At 33.2% G+C, this 18974-nt stretch overlaps 3 protein-coding genes and 1 long non-coding RNA gene across 5 annotated transcripts; 3 read left to right on the top strand and 1 right to left on the bottom strand.

The window, feature by feature from the left end:
- Positions 1–750: 750 nt before the first annotated feature.
- LOC132738089 (complement C1q-like protein 4) lies at positions 751–2066 on the top strand. The gene is made up of 2 exons (XM_060725519.1): positions 751–976; positions 1389–2066. Exons 1-2 carry the CDS (start codon positions 874–876, stop codon positions 1844–1846), a joined length of 561 nt encoding a protein of 186 aa, XP_060581502.1. The 5' UTR covers positions 751–873; the 3' UTR covers positions 1847–2066.
- A 135-nt stretch (positions 2067–2201) lies between these two features.
- Positions 2202–3607, bottom strand: LOC132738090 (uncharacterized). Its single transcript, XR_009626818.1, has 3 exons — positions 2841–3607; positions 2561–2632; positions 2202–2307 (listed from the first exon to the last, which is right to left on the bottom strand). It is a non-coding gene; the product is annotated as an uncharacterized LOC132738090 (long non-coding RNA).
- A 2209-nt stretch (positions 3608–5816) lies between these two features.
- LOC132738088 (uncharacterized) lies at positions 5817–7728 on the top strand. Its single transcript, XM_060725518.1, has 3 exons — positions 5817–5975; positions 6483–6644; positions 7510–7728. Exons 1-3 carry the CDS (start codon positions 5924–5926, stop codon positions 7665–7667), a joined length of 372 nt encoding a protein of 123 aa, XP_060581501.1. The 5' UTR covers positions 5817–5923; the 3' UTR covers positions 7668–7728.
- Positions 7729–10468: 2740 nt separating this feature from the next.
- Positions 10469–18526, top strand: LOC132738101 (uncharacterized). 2 transcript variants are annotated; one of them, XM_060725536.1, is made up of 5 exons: positions 10469–10601; positions 12613–12774; positions 14430–14648; positions 16393–16554; positions 17101–18526. In XM_060725536.1, the coding sequence occupies exons 1-5, from the start codon at positions 10550–10552 to the stop codon at positions 17445–17447; spliced, it is 942 nt and encodes a 313-aa protein (XP_060581519.1). In that variant the 5' UTR covers positions 10469–10549; the 3' UTR covers positions 17448–18526. The 2 variants fall into 2 exon arrangements, with proteins under 2 accessions (XP_060581519.1, XP_060581520.1); XM_060725537.1 differs by lacking the exons at positions 10469–10601; positions 12613–12774 and adding an exon at positions 13285–13438.
- The last annotated feature ends 448 nt before the right edge of the window (positions 18527–18974 follow it).

Genomic DNA, 18974 nt, shown 5'->3' with positions numbered 1-18974 from the left:
CTTTTGTTATAGCACTTCTAAATATTACATACTTAAACAAATTGAAAACAAGCAAAGTTCACGCGTGAAACATTTATCAAGATACATTCAATACTATAGCTGACTTAGAACATATAACATAAGTATTACATACCCAATGCTTATATGTATCGAACAACTGAAGACAAACAATAGTACATACATATTAAGAGTAAGAATATTGAGCATACTTATGTTTGCACAAACTGCAAGCTAGTTCGATAAATAGAGATTTTAATGGATGAAATTGACATTATTTCAATCATACCATATCATACAACACGAAAAAAGGTAAAACACAAAAGTTTTAAATAGTATTTTTTTAATTTGAAGCTTATACAGAATACATCCATTTAAATGAAGTCGGGAAAGGGTTTTCCCGGGTTTTTTTTTATCGATTTACTCAATAAATTTTAGACAATTTAAATTTTAAAAAAAGTGTTTCCCCTTTTTCACCCATCACAAAACGACCTAAATTTTTACTAAAGTCCGTCCGGGTTTGGTTTTTCATTTCGGGAAAGATAAGATAATTTTGTTACATAAAGAAAAACAAAAATGTATCTCTTTCATTCCCTTTTTGTTTGTTGTAATTTGTGCTGTTTTGGAGGTTTAAACTTTTTTGGGCCCTTTCCCTTTTCAGACTATAAAGTAAACCCACGGACGAGTTAAATAATTTTAAAAGGTTTTCTGAAGCTTAAGTGTTTCTTGAGGATAATTTCAAGAGCCCAGGATAAATTACATAGGCAAGAAATAGATGACCTACAAAAACAGCTTTCCGGACAAAAAGATGAGATCTCATATTTAAGGAAGAAAGGCATTCAACAAGATCGACTGATTTCTCAACTGACGAGACGTATGAAGTTTCAAGAAAATAATTGGGACACGAGTTCTCAAACACAAAAAGACGAAAAACATGCAAATGCAAAGAATGTGATTCTGGCATCATCGGGTAATTCAGGTACCTAAAGTAGCTGTTTTGATTTTTTCTTTTCTTCACCTGTCCAAGATTTTAAATGCTTTTCTTTTAAAAACACTTTCTGAATTACTAGAAATTATTTCGCGCTTTGTAAGTTAGCGCTTTTCGCGGTAGATACATATCCGCAAATGTTTGTATCCACGAAAACATTTTACATATACATTAAAGAATAAGAGTTCGATTGTAAGTGTGCGTTAATAAAGCCAACTTGGGATTATCTCAGAAAGCATAACATGTAAAAAAAGAATTAAAACGAAAAAAGGAATACCCAGTTATCATTTCTCATTTATCTTTTAATTCTATTAAAAAGCTTCGGTCTGTGATGATAATCGTTGTTCTCATTTTTTGATATCGTGATTTTAGACTTATTGTCAATTATAATTTTATTTTGCAGGAGATAGAATCCGCAGAGCAGAAAATGAGGTGACTGTTGCATTTACGGCTGGTCTTACAAAACGTGCACTTCATGTAGGTGCCCATCAAAACATAGTGTTCGACCACGTGGAAACAAATGTTGGAAACGGTTACAATCCTCATCATGGCGTGTTCACTGCACCGGTGCCTGGTCTCTATGTGTTCTATACATCTGTCCTAGCTGACAACGATCGTGAAGTTTGGTGCGAGTTGATCGTAAATGGAGCGATCAAGGCATCAGTGTATGCACGTGGTACAGATGGCCGACATGACCAAGGAAGTCAGGCCTTAGTTATTCAGCTTAAGCAAGGTGATGATATCGCTGTGCAAAATGTTGCTGCTGACGATGCCATTTATGGCGATCCCACCATTTATTCCACTTTTACCGGATTTCTGCTCCAGCAAGATTTTTCAGAAGCAGGTAATGTTGTTGGTTAAATGAATTAAAATGCCGCCTTTCCATATTCATATTGTTTTTCCTATATGTGTAAAGAAATGTGGAATAAAAAACATCAAGAAATTAAAACAAATAGCTTGTATATGTGTAGATAGTAATCAAAATGAATGAACTGAGGGTTTTTTAATGTAGTTGTATATGACAAATGAAAATGATTTTGCAATTCTGTATAGTGGTCACCATTTGGAATCGATATAACGAGGACATTGGTTTTTCTTGTGCAGAGCTATTTCATTTTAAATTCAGATATCATTTGTATAACATTTGATTTTATCTTTATGTTACTACTCGGCTTTTACGTAAACAACTACTGAATAAAAAAACCAAGATGTTGGGTTCTCTTCTCAAGTTCTCATCTTTATTTACATCGTCTGTCACAAATAATTACAAATGATTGATGACACCTAAACAGATGACACTACTTGCAGTTACAACAAGTGACCTGAAAAATACAGTTCATCAACCAATTACTATATAATTAAAATAATGAATTACAAATACATATTACATTAGCAACATTTTAACAAGATCATCAGAGTATCATTAAGACAATGAATTCATCACACGCTAGTGGCCAAAATACATTAATACTTAACCATTCATAAATGTCACAAATTCTAATACATATCAATCACATGTCGAACCTGTTATCAACATAAACACAGTACAAACAAAACCACAACATGTTAACTCACCAGTAAATGGTACCAATCACATTCTGCAACATAACATTCATTACATTCTCTCTCCAGTGTGTGCTGTTTAGTCTGTGAGTTAAAAATAAGTATTGTGCACAAAAGAAATATATATGACAGTAGCAATAGTTAATTCACCAGATTATGCCATTTCAATTTCATGTACACAAAATATGCAATATTACATAAACGTCTAAAATGTCGCCGAAAACAAAGAAACGAATGTAATACTCATTTCAACAGAAGCTCATGTAATACAACTAATACAAAGTATACATACCAAGATATATTACCAATAAAAAATAAGATAAACTTTCAAAAGTTTCCTAAGACAACAAGCTCAACTATTACACAGAAAAACGTTGGCCGCACTGTAAACCCCGCGAATTAGCACGTGATAAAAGAAAATAACTATCAACCAATGACAACACAGTATGCCAACCATAAAGTTCAAAGTGCGTGGCAATGACTAAAACTTACAAAATACATCGAAAACACAGTCAGGACGGTCTGGTCACATTTACTCAAGGCATTGCTATGAAAACTCACGCACAATTTATTGATAATTACTTAGATTAATCTTTATACTGATACATTTTAGTATGCATCTTAGAGTATCATCGAAAGGTAAAAGTACGCGAGAGAAGTAATTTGCAACTAGAGTTTAGCGACACATTCTTAGACAAACTAGAAAAGTAATTTGTGTTGTTGTTTTTGTTGTTGTTAATGATGTTTTTTCTTGCACATAGCAATATTGAATGTGTGCTGTAGTTTATCTGGTAGTATGTCATCATTGATAATTATGCCCCCATTTCGAAGAAAAGGGGGTATATTGCTTTGCACTTGTCGGTCCGTCGGTCTGTCGGTCCGTCGGTCCGTAGACCAAATGGTTTCCGAGTGATAACTAAAGAACCCTTAGGCCTAGGAACTTCACACTTGGTATGGTGATTGGTCATGACCAGTAGATGACCCCTATTGATTTTGGGGTCAAGGGGTCAAAGGTCAAGGTCACATTGACCTTGAAAGCAAAAACGGTTTCCGATCAATAACTAAAGAACCTTAAGGCCTTGGAACTTCAAACTTGGTATGGTGATTGGTCATGACCAGTACATGACCCCTATTGATTTTTGGGTCAAGGGGTCAAAGGTCAAGGTCACATTGACCTTGAAAGCAAAAACGGTTTCCAATCAATAACTAAAGAACCTTAAGGCCTAGGAACTTCAAACTTGGTATGGAGATTGGTCATGATCAGTAGATGACCCCTATTGATTTTGGGGTCAAGGGGTAAAAGGTCAAGGTCACATTGACCTTGTAAGCAAAAACGGTTTCCGATCAATAACTAAAGAACCTTAAGGCCTAGGAACTTCAAACTTGGTATGGTGATTGGTCATGATCAGTAGATGACCCCTATTGATTTTGGGGTCAAGGGGTCAAAGGTCAAGGTCACATTGACCTTGAAAGCAAAAACGGTTTCCGATCAATAACTAAAGAACCTTAAGGCCTAGGAACTTCAAACTTGGTATGGTGATTGGTCAAGATCAGTAGATGACCCCTATTGATTTTGGGTCAAGGGGTCAAAGGTCAAGGTCACATTGACCTTGTAGGTAAAAACGGTTTCCAATCAATAACTAAAGAACCTTAAGGCCTAGGAACTTCAAACTTGGTATGGTGATTGGTTATGACCAATCAGATGACCCCTATTGATTTTTGGGTTAAGGGGTCAAAGGTCAAGGTCACATTGACCTTGTAGGTAAAAACGGTTTTCCGATCAATAATGAAAGAACCTTAGGCCCTAGGGACTTCAAACTTGAGATGGTGATTGGACATGATCAGTAGATGCCCCTATTGATTTTGGGGTCAAGGGGTCAAAGGTCAAGGTCACATTGACCTCTTAGGTAAAAACAGGTTTCCGATCAATACCCAAAGAACCCTTAGGCCTAGGAACTTCAAACTTGGTATGGTGATTGGTCATGACCAGCAGATGACCCCTATTGATTTTGGGGTTAAGGGGTTAAAGGGCAAGGTCACATTGACCTTGTAGGTAAAAATGCTTTCCGATCAATAACTTAAGAACCCTTATGCCTAGGAACTTCAAAACTTGGTATGGTGATTGGTCATGACCAGCAGATGACCTATTGATTTTGGGGTCAAGAGGTCAAAGGTCAAGGTCACATTGACCTTGTAGGTAAAAAACGGTTTCCGATCAATTAACTAAAAACGCTTAGGCCTAGGAACTTCAACCTTTGTGTGATGATTGGTCATGACCAGCAGATGACCCCTATTGAATTTTAGGTGAAGGGGTCAAAGGTCAAGGTCACATTGACCTTTTAAGTAAAAACGGTTTTCTGATCAATAACTCAAGAACACTTAGGCCTAGGAACTTCAAACTTGGTATGGTGATTTGTCATGACCACAGATTACTCCTATTGATTTTGGGATTAAGGGGTCAAAGGTCCAGGTCACAATGACCTTGTAAGTAAAAACGGTTTTCTGATCAATAACTAAAGAACGCTTCGGCCTAGGAACTTCAAACTTAGCATGGTGATTGGTCATGACCAGCAGATGACCCCTATTGATTTTGGGGTCAAAGGTCAAGGTCACATTGACCTTGTATGTTAAACCGGTTTTCTGATCAATAATAAGAGAACCTTAGGCCTAGGAACTTCAAACCTAGGCATGGTGATTGGTCATGACCAGCAGATGACCCCTATTGATTTTGGGGTCAAGGGGTCAAAGGTCAAGGTCACATTGACCTTGTAGGTAAAAACGGTTTCTGATCAATTTACTAAAAATGCCTAGGCCTAGGAACTTCAAACTTTGTATGATGATTGGTCGTGACCAGCAGATGACCCCTATTGAGTTTTGGGTCAAGAGGTCAAAGGTCAAGGTCATGACCAGTAGATACTTTATAAACCTTATTAATTGTTTGATCACTGGGTCAGAAGTCATGCATAATAACCTTATCACATGACTAATTGGCTGCTGATAGGGGGCATACATGTTTTACAAACATATCTTGTTTTCTTAATATTACAATTGTAACCACACATATTCTATACTAATTTTACTGAAAAATGTTTAAGTTGATAAAAATATGTTCTGTTCATTATGTGAAGGATTTACGTATTTATTTTCACCCACCGACTAACAACGAATTCTAATATGGCCAACATTTTGCGACAATTTTTATTGCACTATACTGAACTTGCTCTTATCTTTTCTAAGTGCAAGTTTCATAAGATAAAACGAAATGATTTGAACGTATGACTTCATAATACATGCATCTTATCAGAAAGGAATAAGGAAAACTTGACGTCAACAACTTATAATATCAAATACAGAAGAACACAGTTTATTTTCAAAATGCAGTTTCAGTTATTATTGTTGATATTACCCATACTTGGAGCGTCGGGAGGTAAGTTCTTTATTTGACAATACATTTCTTTATATTCCACTAATTCATGCCAATAAAAATATGCATTTTTTCTGATAAATAATTTTTTAAGCAACGGTAAACCTCATATCAAATGTGTATAATAGCTGATTTGCCAATAAAAAATAGTCTGAATTGAGGTTTGTTTCTTGACATCTCCATACATCGTCCACATAGTCCATCCTATTCCGCTATTATGTGGCTGCCCTACTGGTTGAAGCTTAAGTGCCTCTTTCCAATGGGGTTGGATAATGTCGGGTATGGAGGCTGAGTTTTGTGGGGCACGCTCTCCTTAACGATGGCTGAGGAGATTCATTAAATGACCACGTGAGGGAGAAAACCATGTGATTCTTACATACCCTACATCGTGTATCATTAAACTTGTACAAAATCACTTAGTAATACAATGTTGTGCGGCATTGAACACAAATCTTATATTCTCGAGATATGTTTTTTTGTTCTGCAGATTTATTGTTGTTTCTATTTTAGCATCGTTTACGTGTTATAAATGTTCATATGAGAAGCTGTACAATGTAAACGAGTTCTGGAATCAGAAAGCATGTATGGATGATCCTGCATCGTTAGGGGCAAGTGCCCATGTAGTCTGTAACTCTACAAGTTATTGTACATATCAAGAAATGTACGACACAAGTAAGTGTTTCACACCCTATCAGGAGATAATGTGTATTTGTTGCACAATGTATATTTAATCAATTTTTTTTTTATAAATCGTTGACTGACAAAAGTTTGCCTATAGAAGTTTGCGTTCAGCAAACCTTTATGACATCATTGATCAATAATAAACTAGGTGCATTAATATATTCGCAATCATGGACCTTCCATTTATACAATGATAACATTAATTGTCCGGAAACATCTGCTAATGAAAATATATGTTGACGGGAGAAGTCTACCATATATGTATATAAATCAGATACAATACATTTAATCAAGACCAAATCTTCCTTCTTTATGGACTAACGTTCTAATAAAAAGAAAAATCTGACAGTTTAAGAGATTTTTTTCTTGGCTTTATAGATATTTTCATACTCAGAATACCATTAGCCATATAATTTTAGACTTGGGGTCGATGTAGATGTTTTCACTGTATGTAATTATAACTGAATAGACAATACTATTTAAGAAAGATGTCCGCCTAATATACAACGTTGTTGCACTAACTGAAGCAAAGTTTCTGTTCTCGATCAATATCTTTGATTTCTTATCTAGTTATTTTTGTTAATGAATTGTGACTAACTCTCATTCTAGGGGTCGATAGTTCAAGCTCCTCTAAGTTTACAAACACGAGAACTATGCTGCTCAAGAGCGGATGAAATTAGCTTTTAAAATTAATCATTATTGGAAAAGAATGGATAATTATATAAACTTTCTTATCATAAAGTATGTTCGATTTTATTCAAATATATACTTATTAACTCTAATAACGGCTTTTATATTAATACAAGCTGCAAGGGAGTAAACCAACTAAACTCTGTATTGCTTTTGTATTCTTCAGATAGAAAGGTAGTCACGAGTTACTTCCGAAGTTGCGGTACCTCTCAAGGTAACAAATGTATTCAAGACTGGGATCACGTGACCTGCTCAGGTTCATGCAGGGGTAACTTTTGCAACAGAAATGAAACAGGAACTCACTACCAAATACATTTCGGATAAAGATAAACAGAAAAAAATTCATATGTAAAAGAAAAATCTAAAATAAAAGTGAAAGAAGCAACGTTATTCTTAAATATTGCTGTTTTGTTGATATACTAGTATCTAAAGCTTGCAAAAACACAAACTTCCATTAATCTGCTGTATTTGGATATGCAATACTAAGTGAATTGGTCTACGACGGGACATTTTAAATATCGATTTAACAATGATAATGTATCATTTGGATATTTGTAAAAAAATATTTCTTTACAAAAATGATGGTTGTGGAACAATTCACTTTGGAGCCATGTTTACATACAAACAAGGGCGATAATCAAATTAAAACTTTCCCCTGTGCCTTTTGACTTTATGGGCCTTATATTCAATCATTTATTTGTTTTCTTTTAGTTCTTTATCAGTTACTAATTATTTAGTGGTTTGCATGCCCGTGCTCTGCCTTGTGCCCTGTCCTGTTTTTGTTTGGGGTCCTCCTGGGCTCCTTGCCACTGACTCTTGTTACTGGGTCGGATGGGGGCTGCGTTCATTGAACGCCACCTTTCCTTGATGATCTTGTTTATCATATTTTAACATACAGTATCTCGTGATTTATCCTTTAGCGACGTATAACAAATATGTGCGGCAAATCTAAGGACATAACATAGTCTATTCAATCAAATCATCAGCATATCTCGGTCCTGAATTTGTTAAAGCCCAAGCGCAGTTTTGTATAAAAGCGTATAAAAGCTATAAATTCCTTAAGAACCGTTCGTTTCCGGTACACATACCAATGATTATAAAGGTGTTGCCTATCAAACGATAGAAATATTGATATAACAAAACATTGACGAGATTGTGTTTGTTTGATTGGTTTCTTTTGCAGATTTTAACACATTTTGGAAATATCTTAGTGGTCAATCTAACCAAATTCCTGTATAATTAACCGGTAATTTAATAATGATTTTGAACGATTCTCTGCAAGGAAACGGCTATTTATCTAAGCGGCAAAAGACAAATGGCCATTGGACAGACTGTTCCAAATCAATTGTCACTGAAAAATTCCGCCTCGCTTGGGAAACCAATTATTCCTTGGCGTCGCATTAATGTACAATGTTAAACTATATTTTATGCGATCACCGATTTCAGTCATGATTGTCATGAAGTTGCTGTGTGTCTTTAACTACGTAATTTTAAATATGATGTTTGTTTTAAAAGTTCGTGGACATTTGCTGTCTTTTTATACTTAGTTAATAAAAACAAACTTGGTTGATATGTATCAAAATTGAGTATTTATTTCAAAAAGTGAGTTTATCTGTATCGTTAACTTTTATTCCTATCACGAGCTTTGTGCACTTTAATAACCATGACAACGGAACATCAGCGCAGAACAAATGTTCATACAACATTTTAATTTCAATCAATGTTGGGTTTACAGAACTTTTATTAGAACGTGAAAGGCTAGATACCAATTAACTTAATTGTTATCGATTTTGGTTAATCTTTACAATCTTCTTACTGCAAAAGGTAATTATCCAGGCTTCTTCTGTATAGCAGAATATTATTTATGTATTTTGTTTGGTTTGCTTTTTTCTCTATCATTTCTCTCTAATAATTCTCTCTTTTGATCAATTTGAAAGCATAGCTATTTTCCTACAATTACAAATGTATACCCTTAAAGTTGTGTTATAGGTATTCCTACTTTCTACTGTTTACCACATCATAAGTTTGAATTTATTTGTTATAAATATGCACGTCACAATATCTACAATATTCTCAGGAATTGATCTGCTGTGATAGAATGGCGTTATCGAATCAGTTGATCAATTTACAATCTTAATACTGCAAAATGTAAAATATTGTAAACAAGATCAACAAGGAAAAGTGGCGTTCAATGAAGTCAGATATTATTACTATTTCATATGTATGTCTGACTCATGTAAGAAAAAGGCTATGTATGTTCTTTACGTTCCATTTCTTCAAAAAATGTTTTCTAATTTTGATTGTATGCTGCCAAAGCCTTGTCATATTTACAAATAGTTTTTGTTTTGTTTTGTTTGTTTTTTCAAAAAACGTTGCATGATAAGTCTGTGTGCTGTCAACATGTTACCACATTATTTGAATAAATGTCGAGTTTTATCTTGTTTTTTTTTATTTATATTGTTATTTGTATGTCCTTCAAACATTCTACAAAATCTTTATTTCAATCAGGTGTGTAAACTACTCAGACGGATTAGAATGGAAAACACCAAGTATAGAAAATAAATGTCATTTAAATTATTGTCCTGTATCTGAAAAAAAACACCAAATGTTTCTATAATATCACATATGATATTTTTACAAGATGCTGTATGGGAACATTGACCCTTATATAATATCCCAGATTTCTATCACAATAAGAATTAGTGATTTTGTAACAGGCTAGGCAGCAGTTGGAAAGTCAGTTATCATAAGGTATTTCATATCTACAGAGACATTAATCTATAGTTTAATCTAATGTTTATCAAGTATTTAATTAAAAAAATAAGAACTTCACCTTCGTTGCACACAATAATTTTACTACTAGTATTCATCGGATATGTCAATTTTTTTAATAAACATAGTTACTACTTATACGAATTTCATGTTTTCTAATGTAAAAGGTATTGAGTTAATGAAGAAGGTATGTTCTGTTTTGAAATTGTAATTAGTACCAATTTCATCCATCAGCTAAATATAAATCTCAAAATTTCTGCTAATTTTAAACCGATAGAGAAAGTTCTGTTATCTTTTGTAAGTGCAAGTTACAAAAAATAAAACGAAATGTTTTGACTACTCTTGTATGTATGTTTATCTAACAGGAATAAGGAAAAACTTGCCGCCTTTATCTACTTCATATCTAACACAGATGACTTTAAATCAAATTCAAAATGCAGTTTCAGTTGTTAGTGTTTATATTGCCAATACTTGGAACCTCCAGAGGTAAGATTTATATAAATTTTTATTCAATTAACTAATTATACTTATTACGATACGCATATTTAGTTATCTGACTTTAACAATTTTTTTGCAAATTGGGACAATTCAAGCGGGAGGGACTCATCATATATGAAGTAACAATCGTCTGTATTGAGATGGGGCTGGTCTGTTTTTTACTGACCCTTACCAACGTCCTTCGCTTTGTCCTTCATGGGTTTTTTATTACATTTGTTTAGTACCATATTGCATGTTTGTCTTAAATCTGGATAAAATAATCAACAGTTTTATAGTGACGCATAACTACCCCTGTTCATGATCGTGACATGCTAAACGTACCGATGTTTACCTTCAATTCAATCTAGCGTCTACAATAATTAAATGACTTACTACATTTGTACTTACTTCGTTTTACGTTGCACTACCACATTTTCTGTCATATGGCACCGACACAGTAGTTATGACTAGATGTGGCTTACTTCGGGTTTAAAATACTATAAAAAAACAGGGATAAACTCTCTTCAACTGTTGTAGTTATGAAATGCAGAGAATCCAATTCACAGTCCTCTTACGATAACTCCATTCACACCACTGACTGCAAAAACACATTCACACCACTGACTGCAAAAACACATTCACACCACTGACTGCAAAAACACATTCACACCACTGACTGCAAAAACACATTCACACCACTGACTGCAAAAACACATTCACACCACTGACTGCAAAAACACATTCACACCACTGACTGCAAAAACACATTCACATCGCTGACTGCAAAGACACACGATATAAAATTAGTTCAACCAAAGATAGTTGGCTTGTTGTGGTAATTCATCTTTACCACCTTTTCAAATCAGTCGATGTTTTAAGTTTTAAGATAATCTCTTGCGCCGCTTGTATTGAAGTATCTTTATTTGCTTTGATGTAATTAAAACTATATTACTAGGGCGGTTTTCCAGATATTTTTTTTTTCTAAAATGAAATCATTTGCGTTATCTCAAGATATTTTGTTTTAGAATATTTCACACTTGCCATCAACTTCCATGTATGATTCTTACGAGGTTTGTGATCATGTCTAATACTATATACTATCAAAAATCATTCATGGTATAAACGACTTTCCGTTATAGACAAATTCACTTTAAAAGTCTTATAACAATGTGTACAGCTGATTAGAAGTCAATGAACTCAACTAGGCTAGTGCTTTGACCCTTAAATGATTAAGAATATGTTGGTATAATGATTTTGAAATAGGGGAATCGTCACTAAAATGGGGCGGATCATTGTAGGTTTCTTACAACTAAAATTACTTTTTTCCGCGATTGGTATTGTCAAATGTTTTTGCAATTACAATTAGTGATCTAGAAAATGTGTTCTGGGGCGAGAAAACCCTATTTATCTGTTGTAATAGAATACTTTCCGATATAGGAGACATCTTTCATCTGGTATAACAAACAACTTTCATCTGCAATTACAGAAAACTTTCATTTGCTTTAACAGAAAACTTTCGTTTGTCGTAACAGAAATATCGAATGCTATAACAATAAACTTTCATCTACAGTATTATAACAGAAACATTTTATCGGGTATAACATAAAAATTTCATCTGGTAAACAGAAAAAGATCGTCTGCTTTTTCAGAAAAATTTCGTCTGCCATTGCAGGAAATTTCGAATGCTTTAACTGAAACTTTTGTCTGCTATAACAAAACACTTTTATTTTTGCAAGAATTATCATGATAATAGAAAACTTCCATCTGGTAAAAATGAAAGATAGTTTAGTATAACAGAAAACGTGTTTGGTATAACAGAAAACTTTCATCTGGTAAAATATAAAACTTTTGTATGGTATACAAGAACCTTTAGTCAAGTACAATAAATTGCTTTTTTGTCTCACAAGAAATATTTTACATGGTATAACATTGATAATGTATAACAGAAAACTTACATCTGGTTAAACAGAACACTTCGTCTGTCGTCCATCTGATATATCAGTAAATGTTCTTTTTTCAGCATTTTATTGCTACCAGTGTTCATACGATAAACTACAAGATGTAGACAAAGAGTGGAATGATATCCGATGTATGACCTCGCCTGAACAACTTGGAATACAATATGTGTACCCGTGCAATGATACTCATGGTTATTGTACTTTCAAAGAAACATACAATTTAGGTATTTCTTTTTTATGTTTATCTTTTATAAAATTGTATGTTAAAGTTCTATTTTGTTCGTGTTTTTTATATTGTTAGGTTGAGGTGAAGATATATATTATATTTCAAAAGTCTAACTTTGTAACGGTGATTGACCAAGAAATGATATCGGAAGATGATGTATATATTAAGCAGAATATAATATTGAAAATAATTCATTCTGGCAGAATGTAAAGTTATTTTGACTTTTATCTGTACATACACCATTTAAATCTTTACAACCGTCCTAGTAGTCGTTTTTGCCATGTTTTATAGCAATATTTAGAAAACTTTCATCTGGTAAAATATAAAACTTTTGTATGGTATACAAGAACCTTTAGTCTGGTACAACAAATTGCTTTTTTGTCTCACAAGAAATATTTTACATGATATAACATTGATATTGTATAACAGAAAACTTACATCTGGTTAAACAGAACACTTCGTCTGTCGTCCATCTGGTATATCAGTAAATGTTCTTTTTTTCAGCATTTTATTGCTACCAGTGTTCATACGATAAACTACAAGATGTAGACAAAGAGTTGAATGATATCCGATGACCTCGCCTGAACAACTTGGAATACAATATGTGTACCCGTGCAATGATACTCATGGTTATTGTACTTTCATAGAAACATACAATTTAGGTATTTCTTTTTTTAATGTTTATCTTTTATAAAATTGTATGTTAAAGTTCTATTTTGTTCGTGTTTTTTATATTGTTAGGTTGAGGTGAAGATATATATTATATTTCAAAAGTCTAACTTTGTAACGGTGATTGACCAAGAAATGATATCGGAAGATGATGTATATATTAAGCAGAATATAATATTGAAAATAATTCATTCTGGCAGAATGTAAAGTTATTTTGACTTTTATCTGTACATACACCATTTAAATCTTTACAACCGTCCTAGTAGTCGTTTTTGCCATGTTTTATAGCAATATTTAGAGTAAGTATCAACGATTGTTTTGAAATAAATTCAAGAAAACAAATAAACAGAATGTTATTTCACAGATTACACAGATTAAACATTTAGATTACGTTTTCACCAAATGAAATTTTAAAATCTACAGATGTTACAAAAGGCAGTTTTCAATTGTTAAATAAGATTATTACAATTCTCAAGGTTGATGCTTACGCAAGCACATCCTTTCAAAATTAAAATAAAATTGGCCAATAAACTTACTCCAGGATTAAGAATATTTCGGGGGTTTGCAAGCTAATCTGGGGGTACAAATAAGCTTTTATAGTTAGAGCTTCGAAAGTAAGCGCAACAGATTGGCTAATCTTATGTGACCGTGATGCACCGTGAAGCTACAACTTGTACCGGGCGATTAGCTTAGAAAATACCCCCATTTGCCTAGTTCCAGTGTGAGATTTGAAATGGGTGTTATAGCTATGAATCACGAGATGGTGACCTTTAACGTCTTTATTTAAAAAAAAGTGTTCAATTTCTTGTTTCATATATTTTACTGGCAGGACCAAAATCATTCCGTATTAACTTTATAAATATAACCGTATGCATGTACGATTCCATTTTATCCCAATTACATTTTAGCTTAGCTCGTTAATTCCATTTCCATGGAAGCTTTGCTTATAAGAGAACTGTAAAAATCTTAAAATCTCATTTTCAGAAAAAAAAGAGGTGACGTCGTTTTATCGACAATGTAGTATCACGAACCGAGGTAACGGGTGTACGGAAGATGCGACCAAGCTAGCGTGTGTTGGGTCGTGCAGAGGAGAATTTTGCACAAAACATGAAACTGGTCGACGTTACGAAATCTATATTGGAAGCACTTCAACTTCAACTGTATTCTCTTCAACGCCACGAAGGACTTCTTCCCCTATAAACAGTAATTGATAAATCTGGAAACTTGACCTTGTGCGGACTTGGTCAAAAATCCAGTTTTCAGAGGATTCCAGTTTGTTTTTTTTGTTGTTGTTTTGTTTTTTGTTGTGTTTTTTTTTTTTTTTTTTTTTTTTTTTTTTTTGGGGGGGGGGTTATACTGAGTCATTTATTAATAATAACGATTTTCTGTACATGAACTTTGTAGCCGGTGCTAGGGGGCATGAGGGATGTTGCATTTATACATTATCCCTCATGTACAGACTCAATCAAACCGAGTCTGCAATTCTTATGTTATTTTGTTGTAATTAATGCTTCCGAGGGATCACTTTGTTTCCAGAATTTTGTATAAATCATTGTGTGAGTGAACGTACGTTTAGCTGCTTGCCATTTGTAAGAAAGTATTACAAACAAGTTATAACATCGAATTCCAGTTATTATATAACGATTGTCACATATTAAATGTTACATGTACGCGCATTTTAACTAAATTTCAATACATTTTTTTTAATTTCCGCCATTACGATGTCAAATGAAATGGTAAGTTTTCATTGGTTAATTTAATACGCGTGACCTAATGGTAGCAATCATGTACACAAAAAATCGATAAAATTGAGTTATAACTGCATAATTTTGATCGTAAATTGTTCACAAATAGCATATTTCAACTTGAATTTAATGTTTTTACCTGTTTTGAATACGTTCCTACCAATGGCAAGCAGCTAAATGTAAGTTTACTCGTGGTGGATTTGGAAATGTCTTTGGCACAAAACATGTCGACCTGGGTTTTAAGGTGATTTTTCAAGTTTCATAATTCATTTATTGTAAATGAGGATATATGACTCAATATTTTAACGGTTACTGAAACATATTTCTATTGTGCTATGCTTACACGTTTAAGTATGAAAATATGTCTTATTATAAAAAAATGCGACAGCAAAATGTTGACCGTGTCGGGGGAATACGCTTTGGGGAGTTATATACCATGTTTATATTTTATATAGCAAACGGGTGTTTGATAGTAATTTTGTTCTTGATGATCAAGGGGTGATTATTTTATGATAATTTGACCATAATTGGCATTGCAAATGTGACGAACACCAGGGTTTTTCCACGATTGATATTCTCAAATGTTATTGCGACTGCAATTTGTTATCTAGAAATTGTGTTCAAAAGTGAAACCTTTTTATATGTTGTAACAGAATACTTTGTCTGATATAGGAGACAACTTGCATCTGCTGTTACAGAAAATTCATTTGCTTTAACAGAAATCTTTCGTCTTTCATAACAAAAATAACAAAAATATTATATATTATAACAAAAAAATTGTATCTGCCATAACATGAAAATAGCTTCTGGTAAACAGAAAACTTGTATCTGCTTTTTCAGAAAACTTTCGTTTGCCATTGCAGGAAATTTCGAATGTTTTAACTGAAAGTTTTGTCTGATATAACATAACACTTCAATTTTTGTAATAACAGAAAACTTCCATAAGATAGTTTAGTATAACAGAAAATTTGTTTGGTATAACAGAAAAATTTCATCTGGTATCACAGAAAACTTGTGTATGGTATACAAGAACCTTTCGTATAGAATAATATAATGTTTTTTTGTGTCACAAATCTTTTTACATGGTATAACATATAACATTGATATTGTATAATAGAAAACTTTCTTCTGGCTAAACAGAAAACTTCGTCTGTCATAACAGAAAACGTCCATCTGGTATATCAGAAAATCTTTTATTTCAGCATTTGATTGCTACCAGTGTTCATACAATAAACTATACGATGTAGACAAAGAGCGGAATGATATCCGATGTATGACCTCGCCTGAACAACTTGGAAAGAGATATATATACCCGTGCAATGATACTCATGGTTATTGTACTTTCTCTGAAACATACAATTTAGGTATTTCTGTTTTTATGTTTATCTTTGATAAAAGTGTATGTGTTAAAGTTATATTTTATTCGTTTTTTTTTTTTGTTTTTTTTTTTTGTTTTTGTTTTTTTTGTTGTTTTTTTTTTTGATTTTTTTCATGTTAAGTTGGGGTGAAGTAATGTATTTCAAAACCTTCGAAAATAAGCGCAACATGTTGACTAATCTATTGTGACTGGTAGTGCACCATGAAGCTATAACAGAAAGTTTGTTTGTACCGGGGGATTAGATTGGGAAAAAACATTTGCCGAGGTCCGAATATGAGATATAAATGGGGATTTTAGCTATGAGTAACGAGGTGACCTTCAACGTTTTGATTTAAAAAAAACATGTACAATTTGATGTTTCATATATTTTAATGGCAGGACCAAAATCATTCCGCATTAACTTTATAAAATAACCGTATACATGTACATTCCCACTTTATACCCATTACATTTTAGCTTAGCTTGTTAACTTTATTTCCATGTAAGCTTTGCTTATAAGAGAACTGTAAAAATCTTAAAATCTCATTTTCAGCGAGAAAAGAGGTGACTTCGTTTTATCGACAATGTAGTATCACGTACCGTGGTGACGGGTGTACGGAAGATGCGACGAACCTAGTGTGTATTGGGTCATGCAGAAAAGATTTTTGTACGAAAAATGAAACTGGTCGTCGTTACGAAATCTATTTTGAAAGCACTTCAACGTCAACTGTATACTCTTCAACGCAACGGAGGACTTCTTCCCCTATAAACAGTAATAACTCGACCGTCTGCGGACATGGCCAAACATCCGGTTTTAAGAAGATTCCAGTTTTAGGGGGATTTATACTGAGTCATTTATTAATTATAACGATTTTTTTGTACATGGACTTTGTATACTAGTAAATCATTTTGTATTTAATGTTTTAATCATCGCTTCGTCATAGCTTTTTCCTCTTTTGCAAAGTCATATATTAAATGCAGACAGTTAGAAATCAAAACAGCACCGTATCCAATTTTGAAGGTTTGACTATTCAAAATATCTTACATATTTTATTCTTACTTGAACTATTACATTGTCTATTACTTAAGTTATTTACTAAAACGAAAATAGATCATTTTTTCTCTTGTCCATGAAACATAATGAATACTATGTATACTGAATAACTGTATAACATGAAAACTGAAGTTGAAAAGTGATGTGGAAATTAGGCAATACAGAAGTATTTCAAAATTTCACAAGAGTGATCAGTACCAAAACATAAATGTTTTGGTACTGATCACTCTTGTGAAATTTTATCGACACTCCGCCAGATGTTGGACCTGTGAAAGCCAAAAATGGTGTAGGTTTTTTTTAGATTTTTACTATTTCATATTAAATGTTGAATTCGCTCGGGTCAATGCCACGACAGTATAGAACTTTCAGCTGAATGAAAAGTAACTGTTTGAGAAAAACTGCTAAATACTGGCTTAACTATATCATACCCTTAATGCTGCCCCAAAATCCAAATTTCTGTAACTAAATTCTATTTCTGACATAAAATTAGGTTCGAATCCCGACTTTGTCTAGCATTTACAGCCATGTTTAAGATTTAATCTTACGTTAACATACATTCCCGAATGTTGGAATCAATGACACAGTAGCTGGCATGTAGCTGTCATAAATAGACTTTTGCATCTGTGCATAATGTAGAAATGCATACAGAGTTCACAGTGGTCAGTTTTGCATAAATTGATTCGATGGGATCCATGGGATATAATGGTTCAAACACTGAAAGTTCATTGGTATGTAAGAGGACTACAGTGGAAATAAGTGTACTAGCGACTCCTTTTGTGTTATCCTTAACATATAATGTTGATTGGCATTGCTTTGTTTTTTATTCATACATGTTTGCCAATAGTTGTGTGTATGCTCTAAAATATACCATTACCATCTAGATGTCCATTTTATGTTGAAATAAATTAAATATAATCTAAAGTAAGATAGTATTACAATCTTACCTGGTTGTGTATGAAAATAAACATTGTCTTTCTCATACAGGGAAGAACAGCCATGTTCTTTTGATCCGGTTTTTTGTTTTTTTTTAATATTTCGATTTTTTTGTTTAGGTTTCTTCTTACTGTTTACTAAGTGATGAAGTGATGGTAAAGGCGTAATACATTTCCTACAATTACAATAGGTACAAGTTTTACTAAAAACAGTTGCGTGATATGTCTGTCCACAACGTTATTTGAAAATCTTATTTATTCAGTCCCTAGTGTTATAAATATGTCTGTCAAAATTTCAACAAGATTCTTTAATACCTGGTATGGAGAGGAGTCTTCTGCAGTTAAGGTCAGATGAGGATCGACAACAACAAGTTGAAAGAAAGTAAAAGATATCTAATTTATTGATATGTCGGAGACTAAATGTTTTTATAACAATCCTAT

The sequence above is a fragment of the Ruditapes philippinarum genome, unplaced genomic scaffold (assembly GCF_026571515.1).
Source record: "Ruditapes philippinarum isolate M1 unplaced genomic scaffold, ASM2657151v2 ctg615_1_1_1_1, whole genome shotgun sequence".
In the NCBI taxonomy this organism is placed as follows: domain Eukaryota; kingdom Metazoa; phylum Mollusca; class Bivalvia; order Venerida; family Veneridae; genus Ruditapes; species Ruditapes philippinarum.
The sequence above is the reverse complement of the archived record's forward strand: the minus strand, read 5'-3'. Positions and strand labels throughout refer to the sequence as shown.

Bases quoted from the DNA above. Each gene is read 5' to 3' on its own strand.
- LOC132738089 (XM_060725519.1), top strand. From the start codon at position 874: ATGAAGTTTCAAGAAAATAATTGGGACACGAGTTCTCAAACACAAAAA. The intron at 977-1,388 runs GTACCTAAAGTA...TTTATTTTGCAG, and splicing joins GGCATCATCGGGTAATTCAG to GAGATAGAATCCGCAGAGCA.
- LOC132738088 (XM_060725518.1), top strand. From the start codon at position 5,924: ATGCAGTTTCAGTTATTATTGTTGATATTACCCATACTTGGAGCGTCG. The intron at 5,976-6,482 runs GTAAGTTCTTTA...TTTCTATTTTAG, and splicing joins CATACTTGGAGCGTCGGGAG to CATCGTTTACGTGTTATAAA. The intron at 6,645-7,509 runs GTAAGTGTTTCA...TGTATTCTTCAG, and splicing joins TCAAGAAATGTACGACACAA to ATAGAAAGGTAGTCACGAGT.
- LOC132738101 (XM_060725536.1), top strand. From the start codon at position 10,550: ATGCAGTTTCAGTTGTTAGTGTTTATATTGCCAATACTTGGAACCTCC. The intron at 10,602-12,612 runs GTAAGATTTATA...TTCTTTTTTCAG, and splicing joins AATACTTGGAACCTCCAGAG to CATTTTATTGCTACCAGTGT. The intron at 12,775-14,429 runs GTATTTCTTTTT...TCTCATTTTCAG, and splicing joins CAAAGAAACATACAATTTAG to AAAAAAAAGAGGTGACGTCG.